Source organism: Brienomyrus brachyistius, chromosome 16 (assembly GCF_023856365.1).
Source record: "Brienomyrus brachyistius isolate T26 chromosome 16, BBRACH_0.4, whole genome shotgun sequence".
Classification (NCBI taxonomy): domain Eukaryota; kingdom Metazoa; phylum Chordata; class Actinopteri; order Osteoglossiformes; family Mormyridae; genus Brienomyrus; species Brienomyrus brachyistius.
The window spans coordinates 9,635,082-9,655,629 of NC_064548.1; the positions used below are offsets into that span (position 1 = coordinate 9,635,082).

General features: G+C 46.1%; 1 protein-coding gene across 4 annotated transcripts in view; it reads right to left on the reverse strand.

Moving 5' to 3' along the window:
- Nucleotides 1-3,665: 3,665 nt before the first annotated feature.
- Nucleotides 3,666-20,548, reverse strand: part of LOC125709628 (galectin-3-like) — a 62,505-nt gene continuing 45,622 nt past the window's right edge. For 2 of the 4 annotated variants that reach the window (XM_048978269.1, XM_048978267.1), the window contains exons 2-4: nt 4,737-4,770; nt 4,217-4,623; nt 3,666-4,125 (exon numbers count right to left, since the gene is read on the reverse strand). In XM_048978269.1, the coding sequence (XP_048834226.1) occupies nt 4,096-4,125; nt 4,217-4,623; nt 4,737-4,755 (456 nt within the window). In that variant the 5' untranslated portion in view covers nt 4,756-4,770 and the 3' untranslated portion in view covers nt 3,666-4,095. Of the gene's footprint in view, nt 4,126-4,216; nt 4,624-4,736; nt 4,771-5,509; nt 5,633-13,863; nt 13,914-20,548 lie in introns of those variants that run through there. The other 2 variants (XM_048978268.1, XM_048978266.1) reach the window with 2 other exon arrangements.

The following is a 20,548-nucleotide window of genomic DNA, read 5'->3' on the forward strand; positions in this document are numbered from 1 at the left end:
TACGTCGGACGCACGACGGGATTGCGTCACAGAGCTTGGAGAGTTCGCCATCTACTGGACAAAATGAGATGTCTGTGTGTGATGTGGTGCTTTTTGGAAGAACAGGAAAACAGTTCAAAACTATGCTATTCATAATTTAGTATTTAATGGTGGAACAAAAGGTGAAGGATGATTCTCTTTCTATATGATATTCTTTGGTAAAGTAGCTCTTACTGTGAAAAAAGTTGGAGATTCCTGGTTTGGCTTGTTTGGAACTAGATAATCGTACAGAGTACCAAAACAGACAGGAAAAGTAATTTATTTGTTTCAAGGGTTACTGTAAAGGAAGTAGAGTTTCCATGGTGGATCATTGTAGTCTCTCACCTTCAGAGTTGGAAACAGAGGTGAAGGGACAGGACAGGCAAGCCAGACAATTGCCTGGGGTGCCAAGCTGGGAGGGGATCCCCAAGGGGGATGATTACATGGTACATTGCAATGACAATTTTTTGCATTGTATAATTTTTTGTGTATTGTTTTTCACAAAAGTGTTCATTAAATTCTCGTTGTTGATAATTATTCATTTAGATTTCACATTAAAATAATGGTAATGCATTTTATAATGTTTCCCAAAGCCTCCTTAACGCTACATCGTTTTTTTTAACCTAGAAATTACGAACAACATAGCGTTAAGAAGGCTTCGGGAAACTCACCCTGCTTGTGAAGTGATTGTGTGCTCTCTCTGTATTCCACAGGTTTCTTCTAGAGAAACCCGGTAAGGGTAATTTTTTATGTTTTCAGGTTCTGGTTAGTTTTTTATACATGATTTTCTCTTTCCATCCTTCATCCCTCGCCTCTCCTTTTCTCTGTCGTATATCATCTATGCGGCAAGTATCTGACTAGCAATGGAAGAAATGCAGCAAAAGTTTGCTCATCTGTCATTTCCCTGTTTGGCCAGCTGGTGTCGCTGGCCATCCTGCTTTGTGTTTCTCTAGTTTTGCGTGCTCCAGGTCCTAGTGTGTTCCCCCCCAGGCTACCAAATGGCCGAATGGGCGGAGCTTATGGCTGGGAATGCAGAGATCTCAGTGTCGTGGATTTGAGGCTGTTCTATTATGTTGGATATTCCGAGTTTAGTTTTCCCCCTTATTTAGTGGGGATAGTGGCTTTTCGCCGTGTACGGATTGTGTGATGACCTCAAAGGTGATGATCTTTGGCACCTCTGCATTTCCTTTAGGACTATAGTTAGTCAACCAGTGGCCATCAGTTGTACCCCACCTTTGCTAACCCATTACATATCTCCATGTTAGTCAACACCATGCAATAAAGCAAATCAAATTATCCTTATCTCAGTATATTTTTGGTGGCTTAATTCATTATAACGCATTAATTAGATCTTATTACATCATACGATTCTCAGAATAGATAAATGTTGCACACGCATAAGAATGTAAACCCGTTTCACCATTAGATACAGTCATGGCTGAAATTATCGGCACCCCTGGAATTTTTCCAGAAAATGCACCATTTCTCTCAGAAAATTGTTGCAATTAGAAATGTCTTGGTATACACATGTTTATTTCCTTTATGTGCATTGGATCAACACAAAAAATCAGAGAAAAAAAATCCAAATTTGACATAATTTCACATATAACACAAATGGACAAAATTATTGGCACCTTTTCAAAATTGTGGGTAAATCGTTTTATTTCAAGCATATGATGCTCATTTGAACTCACCTGTGGCAAGAAACAGGTGCTGACAATATAGAAATCACACCTGAAGCCAGTTAAAATGGAGAAAAGTTGACTCAACCTTTCTGTTGTGTGTCTGTGTGCCACACTAAGCATGGAGAATGGAAAGAAGAGCAGAGAATTGTCTGAGGACTTGAGAACAAAAATTGTGGAAAAATATCAACCACCTCAAGGCTACAAGTCCATCTCCAGAGATCTTCATGTTCCTTTTTCCACTGTGCACAACATAATCAAGAAGTTCGCAACACATGGCACTGTAGCTAATCTCCCTGGACGTGGAAAGAAGAGAAAAAAATGATAAAAGACTGCAATGAAGGATAGTCTGAGTGGTGGATAAACAGCCCCAATCAACTTCTAAACAAATTAAAGCTGTTCTGCAGACTCAGGGTGCAACAGTGTCAGCTTGAACTATCCATCAACATCTGAACGAAATGAAATGCTATGGCAGGAGACCCATGGGGACCCCACTGCTGACACGGAAACATAAAAAAGCCAGACTGGAGTTTGCCAAATTGTACCTGAGGAAGCCAAGATCCTTCTGGGAGAACGTCTTGTGGACAGATGAGACCAAGGTAGAACATTTTGGTAAAGCTCATCATTCTACTATTTACAGAAAACGGAATGAGGCCTATGAAGAAAAGAGCACAGTACCTAGAGTCAAACATGGTGGAGGTTCTAAGATGTTTTGGGGACGTTTTGTTGCCTCTGGAACTGGATGCCTTGACTGTGTACAAGGCATCATGAAATCTGAACACAAATAAAAGATTTTGGGGCGCAATGTAGGGCCCAGTGTCAGAAAGCTGGGTCTGCGTCAGAGGTCATGGGTGTTCCAGTAGGACAATGACCCCAAACAAACCTGTAAAAGCACCCAGAAATGGTTGAAGACAAAGCGCTGCAGAGTTCTGAAGTGGCCAGCAATGAGTCTGGATCTAAATCTGACTGAACACTTATGGAGAGATCTCAACATTGTTGTTGGCAGTAGACACCCTTCAAATCTGAGAGACCTTGAGCAGTTTGCAAAAGAAGAGGGGTCGACAATTCCGGTTAAGAGGAGTAACAAGCTTGTTGATGGTTATTGGAAGCAATAGATTTCAATTATTTTTTCCAAAGGCCCAGTGTTTGTTTTAATTTTGGTCATGACTGTATGTCTGACTGCTCTCCAGTTATTGTCCTGTGCAGCACTGAGCAGCCTATGTAATATGTCCTGTTCTTTCAGCAATGGAGGCTCTGATTATCACAGACAGGCAGGCGGGCTTCAGCCTTCAGTTTCAGGGTCAGCACATGACACATGTATATACATTCTTCTTGCCTATGGCCTAAGACACTGACAGCAATCCCACTATGCACCGCTCCCTAGCCCTACTGGAACTTTTCTTCCACATTTGTAGTTCTTTGTCTTTAATTACCCTCACCTGTTCCTGTAGCTAGTACTGTATAATTAGTAATGGCTCACATCTGTCCCTTGTCATGCCCTTGTTATCTGTGTTATTTTTATATTTTTCTGTTACATTCTTTTCCTCAGTCAGTCATTGTGTTTGTTCCTGTATCTATAACTTGCTAGTGTTTCTGTATATATTGTTGCCTTTAGGTGTTTTCTTCCTTGTGTTCCCTGTGCTTTTCCTTGTGTTTTTTTCCCAGTCCTGGTTAGTTCTTGTTTTTGTCTGGTTGCCTTAGTTTTGACACGCCGTGGTCCCTTTGCTTAAGTCTACTGTCAATAAAAACCCCTTTTTGTTACTAAGCCGCACCATGGATCATGCCCCAATGTAACATAACAAAGTAAGAAACATGTAAGATTACTAAAATAATAAGTGTGAATGTGAAGGACACTATTATACACTATCATTATACTTTTAGCTGTCATCAAACATTGAGGTCCATGGCGTGTCTGAGACATACTTTATTTTATATTTTCAATAACTGAATAAAAAGTCTGATATATTTTTCTTTCAAATTCTCTTTATTTTGTCAACTAAGAACCATAAAGCTTGTGTTTGAGGAAAACGTATTAAACAAATAAAGTTTGGATAAGTTTTCACTTTTGTCTTCACAACAGAAACCCTGATGTCCATTAAATGATGTTTAGCTGTTAATAACTGCAATGCCCTGATCACAATATGATAGCAGCCCCATAAATCACTATAAGTAAGAGGTTCATTGGATCAGCCTGATACCAGTTTGACAACCAGTGCAGTAACACAGTTGCTTGTAAGTGACAAATGACAGAGCAGTAAAATTCACTTCTATGTTCAGTAAGAGGCTTTGTAATAAATCAAAGAGGAAGTGTTAGAAGTATTAAAAGCAGAAGAGTTTCTGTGGATGATCCCTGAGTTAAGCAGCCTCATCTGTCCTCTTGAGTTCCTCTTACGGTCTAGTCTGAGTCGCTGCCACTTCCGGAATGCTACAGAAAAACACATCACATGACACATCACACACTGCCAGGGCTACTGCTGGTGCATTTTAATCCCTGTACGGTCGAATTCCTGATGTACCTTGCCATGTTTCTTATGACCATGGTGATGTTGACCATGACCATGACCATGACCGTGACCATGACCGTGACCGTGGCCGTGACCATGGCCATGACCATGATGGTGCCCATGTTCCCCTGGAGGAGGAGGGCCACAGGGCCCACCACCTGGTTGGCATGAGGCAGGAGGGCCACAAATACCGGTCCTGCCGCCTGGTGGGGCACCTGGACAGCTGCCTGGTGGGGCACCTGGATAGCCGGCTGGTGGGACACCTGGATAGCCGCCTGGTGGGACACCTGGATAGCCGCCTGGTGGGGCACCTGGATAGCCGCCTGGTGGGACACCTGGACAGCTGCTTGGTGGGACACCTGGATAGCCGCCTGGTGGGGCACCTGGACAGCCACCTGGTGGTGCTCCTGGATAGCCACCTGCAGGATTGCAAAACAAGGTCATCGGCAAAGAGGCAAAACAGGCCTGATTTCTAAACTTCACTTTCAAAAAAATGAAAACACTACAATGACTGACAGAAATTAAGAATTACCTTGATTGTGACCAGACATGTTCAGAAGTGAATGCTGAAAAGGGGAGAGAGAGAGAGCAGTCATTACCTTACAAACATGACGGGCTTCTCTGACAGCACACAATAGGATCGCAGCAGTGAGTGACAGATGGTAACCACTGCTAACCCTAGCCACTGTTTTTTCCATCTTCTCTGTTTCCTCCATTATAATCCTTTGTACACATATTTTTTCCTAATGATGATAATCAATCGAAAATTGGTTTCTGTCAAGTTTAATTATAAGCGACAGTTATCAGTGGAGTCCTGCGTGTATGACAAGTACAGCTGGAGTTCTGAATTCTGAAGTCCAACTCAAACATGTCCCACCCTAAAGTGTACCTTATGAGTGCTGCCCCCTCATGGCTGAAACAGAACACCAGCGTGATCAAACCAGTTTGGCCTGTTCGCTGCTTTTAAAAACATTATTGTGAGCTTAGGCTCGGAACTGAAACCACTGCAAAGTCTGTAGATTGTAAAATACAGTAAATCTGAATTCCAAATGTATTCACATGAAACAAATTTGTCAAAAACTAATAAGTAGTTTCAGTCAATGTGACCACAGAAAAGCAATCTTTAAACACTACACTGTACTCAGTGTACATTGAGTGAGACATAACAGCCAAGCCAGGTGCACAGTGATGCAAATCAGCCCACATTAGAAATGATTGTTAAAGAAGCCAGTTTTTCCTTTAAAGTCAGCAGCATACTGAGCTCTGTGTAGATACACAGTGAGTCAGCAGAGACGGTGCACTTACAGCCTGCTAGCAGAGTGTGTCCACAGCGCTCTCGCAGATTCCTCCGGGACGGAGCCTCTCTGGTGTTTATGAGCGCGGTGCCACTCCTGACCGCACCCACATGACTCCTGCGTGAAAGAAGGTGTTGCCACGGAACATTCCGCGTTTCCATGACTACAGGCATTATTTTCCTCATTTACTATTGGTATGGTTATCAATATGATCATTATTGTGGGGGGTTTCTGTTCTTCTTGTTGCTATTTGTCTGTTTAGCAGATGCTTTTATCGGAAGGTGACTTTGAGACCTGCCATGTCACGCAAGGTTATCTTTCTCTAGACAAAAGCAACTTCACTAACTTCACAAAAATTTGCAAATGAGCCTTGCAACCTCAACAACTTTTTGTTGTATCAGGCAGAACATGAATAACTGGATGTGATCACGGTCAACAAGTTTTACTAAAGATGGTGCATAACAGTGACAGACCTCTGTCATGATCCCTTTTTCCTCCTCTACCCCGTATCCCAGCAACGTCACATTTCAGAACCATTACCGTCACCTATTGGCATATTAGCAAAGAACACAACACATTCCTCCCTTACTTAAAAATATTACTACCCATGGAAATGACAGTATGCAACAGCACATGGTATAATATAAATCGAAATGGCAGCTGAAATAGTGTAAAGTGAATAGTGTAACACTTCCAAAGCGTCAACAACAATTCACAAAATAACAATGTCAAAGTAGCAAGTGATTATTCCAATTGGCTGCAAATGTAATTAAACTGTTAAAGCAAATAGCCTGCATGACTATGTCATGTAGTCCTTGAGCCTGGACGCCATTTCACACGACCTGGGAGAGCACGAACATTCACAGGGCCAATGTTGGAAGGAACCTGTTCAGAAGCCAGAAGGCAATGGCCATCCCCAAGCAGCTTCATGTTCCTGTGACCACGGCTGTCAATATTATTAAAAAGTGTAAGGTTCATGGGACTGTAGCCATAGGTCAGAGCGCTGGATGTGAATGCGACAATGAGTGCCATGTTGTCTGGATGAATCTGAGCAAGGACACCACCTAGACCACACTCAGAAGCACTGGTCGGGACCACAGTGGGGAGATCCGAGTTGAACAATGCCAGAGCTGGACTGTCCACTAGTAAGTTTTTCACCTTATGGAAGCTGCGCTGTGCTGCCTCTGACCATGTGAACTCAGTATCTAGTCCACAGAGGCTCCACAACTGCAGACAATTTAGGAGGGAACTTGTTATAGCACCATAAAAAGGCCTAAAACTATTTTAACTGAGCTGGAGCATGTAGGTCGGCAGCAGTGTGATCCTCGTCTGGGTGCATTCCATTCGCTGTCACTGTATGTCCAAGAAAGCGCAAGCTGGACCTGTTAAAGTGACATTTGGATATATTCAGCTGAATCCCTGCCTCTCATAAGCGTTGTGGAACAACTTCCAGTGTCTTATCATGTCGTGTGTCCCCAAATTATGACATTATCCAGATAGTTAGCAACATTCAGCAGACCCTTTAGAATAGTGGACAGCATCTTCTGGATTGCAGTTTGAGCAGAGGCAAGTCCATATGGGACACAGCTAAATCTGGAGGCGCTGGGAGGCGTCTCAAGCATGACCACTGTAACGAGACACTGAATCTCTGCACTCACAGCACTTCGAAGGGACAGAGGTAAGCGGTGTAACTTTAGGTGGACCGGTGGAACATCTGAGAGATTTTAACTTTATGGACAAACCCTTTTACGCAGCCTAGAGCAGGCAGAACCTGCAGATAAGTGGACAACATGGATGCATGGGTCACTGTGGCAGCTGGGCAGCCCCGGATTCAACCATGCACAGTGCAAGTCCAACTCAAACACGTCCAACACATGTGCAAGGTGGGGCACGTAATGGAATTCCAGGACACAGTGACCAGTAAGCAACCAAGCACAGGGGTAAGAGCACAGGAGTATGTCACAAGTTTCACTGCGGGAGGCTGTAGGTGTTCTCCATTGAAGTGTCTGTTATAGAGGCATTTTAGTTGAACAGACACAGAGGAGCCTGAATTCACAGTGCTGGTGCTGTGCAACCTTAATATTAACTGTGCACTGGATTTTGTCAGATGCTGTATGTTCATGCAAGTAAAGAATTTGTCAGTTTCATGCACAGAGTATCTTTGCAACGAATGACACACTCATTCAAAATGTCCTGTTTTATTGCAGTTTTGACATTTATCTGAAGCAGCAGGGCAGCATGGATCATTAGCAAGGTGTCTGCCAGATCTGCAGGAATAACATGTCCGACTGGGTGCAGTAGAAGAAGAAGTAGCAGCGAGTGGTTTGCTAGATGGTGGTTTAGGGGGTAGTTTGCGATGGCAGCCACTGGCAGCAGGTGCTGCAGATACAGTTAGCGCAGATGTTACACGCTCACCGGCAATGAGCTTAGCTGTTACGCGCTCACCGGCAATGAGCTTAGCTGTTACGCGCTCACCGGCAATGAGCTTAGCTGTTACGCGCTCACCGGCAATGAGCTTAGCTTGCTCACTAGCTGCTTCGATCTGTGTAGCGATCGTAATGGCTCTGTTCAAAGTTAAATCTGGTTTAACCAACTGATCTTGAAGCATTTCATATAAATTGGATACAAACTCGTACATAGCTGCTAGATCTCTTATAGCGGCAACATACTGCAGCACAGATTCACTGTAAGTTTGAGCGTGCTGTCAGGAAGCATGGCTCTCAGCCCCTACATTCCAACGAGGGGTGGAGTGAGCTGTTTCAGCCGTAATACCTGCCTCCATATCGTCACCTTGATCTGGCGAAGTATAAAACTGCCTACGGACGGAAGGTCAGAGACTATGTGGAAGAAACGCAAGTTTCCATATATCTGGCCATTCCTCCGTAGACATCATAATAACCAGCAAGTAGTTCTGGAACTTTTTCAGCCATGTGTGAGGATGGCTGACCAGGACATGGCAAAAATGGACTGGGAAATGGAGTTGCAGAGGCCATCATTCTTTGCTAGTGCATAACAACCTCATCACCAATTTTGTTGTGTCAGGCAGAACGTGACTAACTGGACATGATCATGGTTAACAAGTTTTAATAAAGATGGTGCATAACAGTGACAGACATCTATTGTGATCCCCTTCTCCTCCTCTACCTTGTGTTCCAGCAACGCCACATTCCAGAATCATTACCACAACCTTCTGGCATATGCATGGAACACAACACTTCTCTAGTAAAAAAAAATACTATAGCAGAAATACATTATAAATCACTATGGCCCAGTACTAGGTAAGCGGTTAAGGAAGATGGAGGGGTGGGTCTTATAGTTTTGGGCCGACTAAGGTGAATTGGGAGCATAGAGGATATGAGGAAAAATGTCTGATCTGTTTGATCGAACAAACATACAGGCAGTCTTCAGTTCGAAGGATCTTGGGATGTGGAAATGCAGTCCTTGGGGAAGCTCGAAGCTCTGAGGTCATGCTGCTGGATCGTTGCATGAGGTTGGTCATTCTGTCACACCAGGATGTGGGGAAGGATGGACACAGAGGCTTTTATTGGGGAACTGAACACAACTAACACAAGAAACCAAAGGACCATGAGGGGTCGAAACAAAGGCAGGAGGGTGAAACAAGAACTTATAAGGCTAGGGACTAAACATTGGGAAACTGGAGAAACACAGACAGTAGATTCAGTACTGACACACACACTAGTGTTGCATGGTATACCAATCCTGACCCGCTCCAGCACCTCACCAGTGTCACCATACGCCAGGTGGGTGGCGCTGTGAGGGGGGCCCTGCCCTAATTGTGGAACATAGTAACATTGCAGCAGGGGTGTCTCCTGAGACAGTATAAGCTGTAAAGGAGGTGTGGCAGTGTAGCAGCCAGGACCTGATGGCGGAGGAGCGGGACGAGTTTAAGGATCTATTGGACTCATTCTGGGATATCTTCGCCACCAGGGATGAGCAGCGCCGACCCACTTCCCTGGTTCAGCACTACATCGTCACGAGGGATGCCTCGCCCATTCACCTGCAACCACACTGACTGCCCCTGGCGAAGCATCAAGCGGTGAAGCAGAGAATCATAGAGGCAGCAGCAGGAGTCATAGAGCCGTCCGACAGCATCTGCGCTAAAAAGGATAGGTTGAGGCAGTTTTGCATCGACTATCGGTAGCTGAACGTGGTGACAAGGAAAGACTCCTATTCGCTAGCGTGGCTTCTAAACTTCTACAGCCCGGAGGGACAGCTGGTCCAGTGGTTAGAGGTGCTGGCAGAGTTCGATTTCAAAGGCCAACATTGCCCCAGGAAGCTGCATAGGAACGTAGACGCTCTGTCTCCCCGGCCCTGCACCACAGAGAGCTGCTGTCATTGCTGCCGGGTGGAGGATCATCTACCTGCTTCGCCGCACCCATTACCTGGTCACTGGAAGGACCACTCCAGATCGCCAATGAACGCTCAGCCCCTCCACCTGGATATCTTGCAAATCGGCTACACATTCCCCGCCTTCATCGTGAAACAGTGCTCAAATGGGTACACACTTCCCCCAGCTCTGGACACCCCGGTGTCTCGGCCACTCAGCAATTGGTGGCCCAAAGGTATTGGTGGCCTGGCTGGAGGGCTGCAGTGGAGCGTTATGTCACCTCCTGTCCTGAATGCTCCCAACTGAAATCCTCTCATCAGCCTCCCGTCAGTCTACTCCAGCCTTTACCCATATCTTCACGACCTTGGTCCCACATGGCGGTCGACTTCATCACCGATCTTCCCACCTCCAAAGGTAACACCTTTGTGTTAACTATCATTGACTAAGATGTGTCGCCTCGTCGCTCTTCCTAAGCTCCCAAATGCTGTGGAACTTGCAGAGGTTCTCATCACCTGGGTTTTTTGTTACTACGGGTTCCCAGAAGACATAGTATCTGATAGGGGCCCTCAGTTCGCTTCCCGAGTATTCAGAGGCTTTTGCTTTAAATTAAACATCTCACTTAGCGTCACTTCGGCCTACCATCCCCAGTCCAATGGCCTGGCAGAGCGCACCAATCAGGAGGTATCAAAAGCCCTCCAGCTTCTGTGCAGAGATAAACCCGCCGAATGGGCCACGCACCTCGTTTGGGCTGAATACGTCTTGAAATCTCATCCAAACCCTGTCACTAGCATGTCACGATTTCAGTGCGTTTTAGGATATTCGCCTTTTCTGTTCCCATGGGAGGCGGTGGCTAGAGATGTGCCCCAGGTGGAGGAGTGGTACCATGGGGCTAAAGCAGCTTGGCAACATGCACAACGAGCCCTCTCCAACCAAGCTGCCCAGCAGAAAACACAAGCCGACAAACGACGACAACCAGCCCCGCCTTACCTCGTAGAACAGCATGTCTGGCTGTTTACCCGCAACCTAAATTCGCCATCCTGCGGTAAGTTGTCCGCCTGGTTCATCGGGCCCTTTACGATTGTGAAATGGGTTGGACCCGAGGCCTTTCGACTCGCACTCCCTAGCATGTATCGCATCTGCCCCACCTTCTATTCCTCCCTCCTTAAACCAGTAGCCGCCAACGGATGTAGCAGTTCCACCGCCTCCTCCACTTCAAGACGGTTCCCAGATCTACCAAGTCCAGGCCCTCCTGGACTCACGTCGACGGGCAGGGACGTTACAGTATCTGGTGGATTGGGAGGGTTTCGGCCCAGAAGAATGGTCCTGGGTACCATGGTTGGACATACTGGACCACCATCTACTAGTGGCGTTTCATCTACAATACCCACTCAAGCCTGCCCTGAGACCCCGGGGTCGCCCGTGATGCTCTTCTCGGCCTCCAGGGGGCAGCCGTCGGGGGGGGGGGGGGGGGGGGGGGTGGGTGCTGTCACGCTTGCAACACAGCAGAGGACAATCACCGCTTAATAGAGACAGTACTTAATACGTTAGACGTTAGCAACCACACTCATGTTGCGAAGTATTGTTGCCATGTTCATGACACTTACCAATCATTTCTTTGTTTCCTGTCTTCCCCGCTTGTCCTGCCTGCCTTGTTTTGCACTGCCGTCTCGCTTGCCCTGCCTGTGTCAATGCTCCTGCATCCCTGCCTGTTCCTGCCTGTCTTCCCGGTCCTACCTCCCTGCTCTGTCTTCATCGCTCCTCCCGTCTCTCTGTCTCCCTGTCTTGTCATTGCATATAGGACTGACCACTCCGGCTTTGGACTCAACGCAATCGACCTGACTTCCCCTTTGGATTACCCTTGTAGCTTTGGTTGTACCCAGCACAGTAAATAAACATGTTGTCTCCCACATTACGGGGTTCGCTTCTTCCTTGGTCGCAGAGCATAACAGGGTCATTTTGACCCTAATATAAAATTATTGAAATAAACACACAGTCATTCAAACTTAAAAATTTTGTGTTATCTCTCAATACAAAGCAGCTACACCAAATCTGGCCAGTTTTGATTTGTTCATTCATTTTTGCCTAAAAAACAAATGCTGGTGTTTCCAAAAATTACACAATATAGTTATATTCTACATTTATTACAGCCAAACAGATGTTGTAGCTGTGATGATCAGTTATGTGTTGTTGCGGGAGCTGGAGACAGGAATCCAAAAAGCAGGTTTATTACGGGCAATGCTGGACAGACGACAACAAACTGCACAACACAAGGGTACACACGTCAATGACAGATCTACCAAGACAGACTGAATGCAGACTTGAGAGCTTTATGTGTGAGCTGTTCTGAGATCAGCCTGAGAGCTCTATGTGTGACCTGTTCTGAGATCAGCCTGAGAGCTGTATGTTTTACCAGTTCTGAGATGAGCCTGAGAGCTACATGTGTGACCTGTTCTGAGATCATCTTTTCTAAGATCAGCCTGAGAGCTGTATGTTTGACCTGTTCTGAGATCAGCCTGAGAGATCTTTATGTGAACTGATCTGAGATCAGCCTGAGAGCTGTATGTTTGACATGTTCTGAGATCAGTCTGAGAGCTCTATGTATGACCTATTCTGAGATCAGCCTTAGAGCTTCATGTGTGAGCTGTTCTGAGATCAGCCTGAGAGCTCTATGTGTGACCTGTTCTGAGATCAGCCTGAGAGCTGTATGTTTTACCAGTTCTGAGATGAGCCTGAGAGCTACATGTGTGACCTGTTCTGAGATCAGCTTTTCTAAGATCAGCCTGAGAGCTGTATGTTTGACCTGTTCTGAGATCAGCCTGAGACCTCTATGTTTGACCTGTTCTGAGATCAGCCTGAGAGCTGTATATTTGACCTGTTCTGAGATCAGCCTGAGAGCTGTATGTTTGACCTGTCCTGAGATCAGCCTGAGAGCTCTATGTGTGACCTGTTCTGAGATCAGCTCTTCTGAGATCAGCCTGAGAGCTCTATGTATGACCTGTTTTAAGAACAGCCTGAGAGTTGTATGTTTCACTTGTTCTAAGATCAGCCTGAGAGCTCTATATGTGACCTTTTCTGAGATCAACCTGTGAGCTTTATGTGTGACCTGTTCGGAGATCAGCCTGAGAGTTGTATGTTTCACCTGTTCTGAGATCAGCCTGAGAGCTCTATATGTGACCTGTTCTGAGATCAGCTGTTCTGAGATCAGCCTGAGAGCTCTATATGTGACCTTTTCTGAGATCAACCTGTGAGCTTTATGTGTGACCTGTTCTGAGATCAGCCTGAGAGTTGTATGTTTCACCTGTTCTGAGATCAGCCTGAGAGCTCTATATGTGACCTGTTCTGAGATCAGCCTGTGAGCTCTATATGTGACCTGTTTTGAGATCAGCCTGAGAGCTCTATGTGTGACATGTTCTGAGATCAGCCTGAGAGCTCTATGTGTGACCTGTTCTGAGATCAGCTGGAATGATCTCACATACATCTTTGGCTAAATATGAGTATTATTAGTTTTGGGGTCCAGAGTTGCAGCAAGTCTGTTTTAGCAGGAAAAAAACCAAATATCCTGGATTTCAGGAAGTAAAATTTCCCTTTGAAATTTGGGCAAAGAATTGTGTGAGGTGCCTGAAAATCATTTAGGTGCACAGTTACATGGACGTAATGTCACATCCTGCCTGTCATGTCTGCTTTACCCTCCTGTTTCCTCCCTGGCATGGCTCTAACAAGCCAAGCCTGATACTTCTTTGTGTCACCTCTCGTTCCTGCCCTTGTGTTAAGCAGTAGCTGCCCCTTGTCTGCTCACTCATCAGTCATGTATTTAAGTGTTGTGTTACCCAGTTCCGTCATTAACATTGTGCCCTGTCTTCCTCTCTCCCCCCTGGTTTTTGATCCCCTGAGATCATTTCTTGTTGCTGTTCCTGTAAGTTTAATAAATCCCTTTTGTTTGTCCTGATGATTTAAAGTCAGCAGCACACTGAGCTCTGGGTAGATACACAGTGAGTCAGCAGAGATGGTGTACTTACAGCCTGCTAGCAGAGTGTGTTTACAGCGCTCCCCGCAGATTCCTCAGGGAATCTGCAGCTGCCTGGCATTTATGAGCGTGGCGCCACTTCTGGCCACTCCCACAATACTCCTGGTACTCCTGAGTGAGGGGAGGTGTTGCCATGCAACATTCTGTGTTTCCATGGCTACAGGCATTATTTTTCTTTTTAACAGCGCATGTTTTTGCCGAACAAGGCATGTGGGTCCCCCCTCCAATGGGCTCACCACCCATGGGAGGGGCCATAGGGGTCGGGTGCGATGTGATCTGGACGGCGGCCAAAGGCAGGGACCTTGGCGGTCCGATCCTCGGCTACAGAAGCTAGCTCTAGGGACATGTCACCTCTCTGATGGGGAAGGAGCCTGAGCTGGTGCGCGAGGTTGTGAAGTTCCGGCTAGATATAGTCGGACTCACCTCGACGCACGGCTTGGGCTCTGGAACCAGTCTCCTTGAGGGGGGTTGGACCCTTTTCCACTCTGGAGTTGCCCGCGGGGAGAGGCGCCGAGTGGGCGTGGGCATACTTATTGCCCCCAGGCTGGGTGCCTGTACATTGGGGTTTACCACAGTGGACGAGAGGGTAGCCTCCCTTCGCCTTCGGGTGGGGGGACGGGTTCTGACTGTTTTTTGCGGTCATGCGCCAAACAGCAGTTCAGAATACCCACCCTTTTTGGAGTCCTTGGAAGAGGTGTTGGAGAGCGCTCCTCCTGGGAACTCTCTTGTTCTGCTGGGGGACTTCAATGCTCACGTGGGCAATGACAGTGAGACCTGGAGGGGTGTGATTGGGAGGAACGGCACCCCCGATCTGAACCCAAGCGGTGTTTTGTTATTGGACTTCTGTGCTCGTCACGGATTGTCCATAATGAAGACCATGTTCAAGCATAAGGGTGTCCATATGTGCACGTGGCACCAGGACACTCTAGGCCGCAGTTCGATGATCGACTTTGTAGTCGTGTCGTCGGACTTGCGGCCGCATGTCTTGGACACTCGGGTGAAGAGAGGGGCGGAGCTGTCAACCGATTACTACCTGGTGGTGGGTTGGCTCCGCTGGTGGGGGAGGAAGCTTTGGCGGTTGCTGAGGCAAAAACTCGGGTGTGGGAGGAATTTGGTGAGGCCATGGAGAACGACTTCCGGACGGCTTCGAGGAGATTCTGTTCCACCATCCGGCGGCTCAGGGCGGGAAAGCGGTGCAGCATCAACACTATTTATGGTGGGGATGGTGTGCTGCTGACCTCAACTCGGGACGTTTTGGGTCGGTGGAAGGAATACTTCGAAGACCTCCTCAATCCCACCGACACGCCTTCCGATATGGAAGCAGAGTGTGGGGACTTGTGGGTGGACTCGCCTATTTCTGGGGCGGAGGTCACTGAGGTGGTCAAAAAGCTCCTCGGTGGCCGGGCCCCGGGGGTGGATGAGATTCGCCCGGAGTTCCTCAAGGCTCTGGATGCTGTGGGGCTGTCCTGGCTGACACGCATCTGCTGCATCGCGTGGACATCGGGGGCAGTGCCTCTGGACTGGCAGACCGGGGTGGTGGTCCCCCTCTTTAAGAAAGGGGACCGGAGGGTGTGCTCCAACTACAGGGGGATCACACTCCTCAGCCTCCCTGGTAAGGTCTATTCGGGGGTCTTGGAGAGGAGGGTCCACCGGATTGTTGAACCTCGGATTCAGGAGGAGCAGTGTGGTTTTCGCCCTGGCCATGGAACAGTGGACCAGCTCTATACTCTCAGCAGGGTTTTGGAGGGTTCATGGGAGTTTGCCCGACCAGTCTACAAGTGTTTTGTGGACTTGGAGAGGGCATTCGACCGTGTCCCTCGGGGAGTCCTGTTGGGAGTGCTCCGGGAGTATGGGGTACCGGGCTTCCTTTTAAGGGCGGTTCGGTCCCTGTATAACCAGTGCCAGAGTTTGGGCCACATGGGCGGCAATAAGTCGGACTTGTTTCCGGTGAGGGTTGGACTCCGTCAGGGCTGTCCTTTGTCACCGATTCTGTTCATAGCTTTAATGGACAGAATTTCTAGGCGCAGCCAGGGCGTTGAGGGTGTCCGGTTCGGTGACCTCAGGATTAGGTCTAAGCTTTTTGCAGATGATGTGGTTCTGTTGGCCTCATCGGACCGTGACCTTCAGCTCTCACTGGAGCAGTTCGCAGCCGAGTGTGAAGCGGCTGGGATGAGAATCAGCACCTCCAAATCCAAGACCATGCTTCTCAGCCGGAAAAGGGTAGTATGCTCTCTCCGGGTTGGGGATGGGGTCCTCCCCCAAGTGGAGGAGTTTAAGTATCTCGGGATCTTGTTCACGAGTGGGGGAACGATGGAGCGGGAGGTCGACAGGCGGATCGGTGTGGCGTCAGCAGTCATGCGGGCGCTGCATCGGTCTGTCATGGTGAAGAGAGAGCTGAGCCAAAAGGCAAAGCTCTCGATTTACCAGTCGATCTACGTTCCTACCCTCACCTATGGTCATGAGCTATGGGTAGTGACCGAAAGAACGAGATCGCGGGTGCAAGCGGCCAAAATGAGTTTCCTCTGCAGGGTGGCTGGGCTCTCCCTTAGAGATAGGGTGAGGAGTTCAGTCATTCGGGAGGGACTCAGCTGCTCCTCCGCATCGAGAGGAGCCAGATGAGGTGGCTCGGGCATCTGATTAGGATGCCTCCGGGACGGCTCCCTGGGGAGGTATTCTGGGCATGTCCCACTGGGAGGAGACCCCGGGGAAGACCTAGGACACGCTGGAGAGACTATGTCTCCCGGCTGGCCTGGGAGCGCCTCGGGATCCCCCCAGAGGAGCTGGATGAAGTGGCCGGGGAGAGGGAAGTCTAGGCTTCCCTGCTGAGACTGCTGCCCCTGCGACCCGACCCCGGATAAGCGGAAGATGATGGATGGATGGATGTTTTTTTGCCATTTGCACAAGTACATTGGAATGCTTCTTCTCACCAACCCCATCTTGCTCTCTAGAGCTTGGGGGTCAAACTGCAGGGCTGCCTGGAGCTGGGGGGAAAAGGTCTTGCTCAAGGACCCACAGACATGTAACTATTTTGCTGAGGTTGGGGCTCAAACCGGCAATCTGATCATAAGTCACAGAGACTTATCCCACTGAGCAACATACCACCTCCTCATTAACTATTGGTAAGGTTATCAATATGATTATTATTGTGCGGGTTTTCTGTTCTTCTTCTTGTTGCTATTTGTCTGTTTAGCAGATGCTTTTATCGGACAGTGACTTTGAAACCTGTCATGTCACACAGGGTGATGTTTCTCTAAACAAAAGCAAATTGACTAACGTCATTAAAATTTGCACATGTGCCTCTGGTACAGTATAGATCTCCTCCTGGCAACCTCAACAACTTCTCTATGAAAAAGAAAGACACAATACAGCAGAAATTCATTATAAATCACTATGACCCTGTACTGGATAAGCGGTTAAGGAAGATGGAGGGGTGGATCTTATAGTTTTGCGTGACTGAGATGAATTTGGATTTTGCGGAGTTCGTACTGCTTATTGCAGCATATTTCTGCAGATTCATCAGTGTATCTTCTATAACATCTCATCCAGTACAGGGTCACCATTAGCCTGATGCCTGTCCCAGGAAGCACAGGGCATACGGTCATACACTGTGGGCTATATAGACAGCAGTTCCTTTAACCTCATGTTTTTAAACTGCAGGAAGAAATGGGAGTATGGGGAGAAAACAACAGGAGGAGAGCATTCAACACTCCACATATGGGGAGGTGGGGGGGGGGGGTAGTATTATGCCATTGGAGGATATGACAAAAGAAGTTCTGCTCTGTTTGATCAAACAAACATTATATGGTAATTTAATACATAGAGTTATGAATAAAGATCTTGTTTAGCTTCTGTGTTCTTTGTACAGAGTTGTCATTTAGGCAGTGCAACCGGTGTGGCCACAGCAGGCCCCGCCTTCCAGGGGACCCCGCCTTCCAGGGGACCCCGCCCAAAAAGGATACTTGTCTAGATAATGATAAGCCTAATAATGATAGGTTATTACATTTTTTAGGGCTGTAACAGCACACGTATTTGTCATCAGTTTTTATTCAGTGCACACAATTGAATGAATACATTTATTGACATGGATAAAACCTAAATTCACAAGTAGATGTTGAACATGGAAACATGTTAACTGTGGCTGTGAGTTACTTATGACTAAGGCTGGTTTTATAGTTTGTCATATTTGGCAATTTGGGAACATTTTGGTTTCGCAAAAAAAAAAAAACATTTTTGTTGAAGAAAAGTAATCTTGATCTTACTTTGCTTAGTAATTATAGGCCAATCTAACCTTTCGTTTGTTGGTTGAATAATTGAGAAAGTTGTGTCCATCCAGTTAAGTGATTATCTTAACAGTAATAATCTCCATGAAGTGTTTGGCTTCATATTAGGCTTTGGGGCAGTTGTACTGTATGCTGTAGTACTGAAACCGGCTCTTCTTAAAGCCATAAATGATTTATGGCTAAACAGACTCAGGTAACCTCCCCATTCTTGTTCTTCTAGATCTCAGTGCTGCCTTTGATACGGTAGACCAGGAGATTCTGTTGAACCAGTTGCAAACTTATGTCGACCTCTCTGGTATGGCCTTTGACTGATTCAGATCCTATCTAAGTGGGCGTGAATATTGTGCTGCACTTGATACCTACAGTATGTCAAAAACCATCAAGCTATTACAGGGATCAATCAAGCTATTGCAAGGATCAATTTTTGGTCTTGTATTATTTAACCTTTACATGCTACCGCATTCGAGTATAATAAATAAACATACAATCAGCTTTAATCAGTATGTAGATGACACACAGCAATCTGTCTCTACCTTCTGATGCTCATGGGTCTATCCACTACCTACTTGAATGCACAGATGACAAAAACTCATTTATATCACAAAACTTTCTGCAACTGAAAAATGAAAAACAGAGATGCTTGTTAGTGACAATGAAGTACACAGGAAGGCTATACTGGTGTACTTAGAATCAAAGTATCTGAAGGCTAAACAACAAGATAGATCCCTACGAGTCCTTTTCATTGGGGACCTTAGCTTCAACAGCAATATCTGCAAAACAGCATCCTATCAAATAATAAATTTATGGGGCTGCTATCATATTTTTGACCAGGACATTGCTGTTATTAACAGCTAAACATCATTTAATGCACAGCATGCTGCCAAAATCTGGGGTATGTTGTCATACAGTATATGTCACGCCATCTGCCCCATGTTGTCAACCCTCGTCCAATGTATTCTCATGGAATTGACCCTCCTTGCTTTCGACTTCTCTGAACCTGTAACGCTGCTTGCCGATTGCACTTTGGGTTCCTTGTGAATCTCAATAAACCCTCCAGTCTCCCACATTCGGGTCTTCTGTTCTCTGTAGGCCTCCAATCCAATAATATGTTGAAGAATATAAGGAAGAAAAAAACACTACAATGACTGACAGCAATTACCTTGATTGTAACGCACAAAGCAGAACGACAGACATATGGACTTCCATGACCGGACTGGGGAAAACATTCCTAACGCGGACTAAATACATTACACTAATGACAGTAACAGGAGACAGCTGATGAACAATTTTTTTTACTTATACAATTCAATTATAAGAAATAACTTTCCATCAAACTAAATCGTACAAATAATATTAATAATTTAATATGCATATTAATATTCACAAAATTTTAATAGTTCATGCACTAAAGTTAACAAGTTGATTCAAATAAATCTTAATAAACCTAGACACTAAAACAAGCAGTAATTTCTGTATCTGTGTGTTAGCATGTATCATGATGGTTTAATAGATCTGAATGCTGAATGCAGCACAATGCTGTATGTGAAAATCACTGGTCACATCCTTCCCTTGAGGACATTTACAGCTTTCACTGTCTCAGCAGAGCTACCAACATTCTTAGAGACTCGTCTCACCCAGGGCATCATCCGTTTGAACTGTTGCCCTCTGGAAGGCACTACAGGGCCATCAAATCAAGAACAGACTCAAAAACAGTTTTTATCCTAGAGCCATTACATAAATCGGTTCAGCCCAACCTTGAAGACTCTGCCCTTCATGCTCACATGTTTATGACCTCACCTATTATTGTGGTGATGACCATAGCAGCACTTTGCGAGCTGTTTGCTGTATTTTCCCACCAGATGGTGCTTTCTGTTCAAAAAGGGCTCAAAGCATGTCCATAGCAAAGCAGGAGCGCCCTCTGATGGGGTCACGGGGTACAGCGGTTGGTTCATGAAGCCTATTAGCAGGTGTGATATTTTCTTAATTACACTGCTGAAATGTGCAATATTTTTTATATCTATTGTGAAACTGAATCACAGGGAATGGAATACACAACAGTTGTTCAAACATCTACTGGTGTCATTTTTCTATTTATTTACATTTGTTTTGCATTTTTATGCTTATATTCAATTGTATATTCTGTTTACTTATTTATATTTTGTTTTCTGTTTATTCTGTTTATATTTTGTTTATTATGTGTTCTTTCATCCTATTTCTGTATTTGTATCTTTGTTGTCTTTTTCTTTCTCACACTGACAAGGATCATCTCACAAATGTCACTGTTCCTTGGCATTAATTCATTCAGTCAAGTCCTTCAAGCAGTACTACCATTTTCTGTAATTTCCCAGCAAACTTATAAATCTATAACCAGCATTTGAAATCATAACCAGCCAGGAT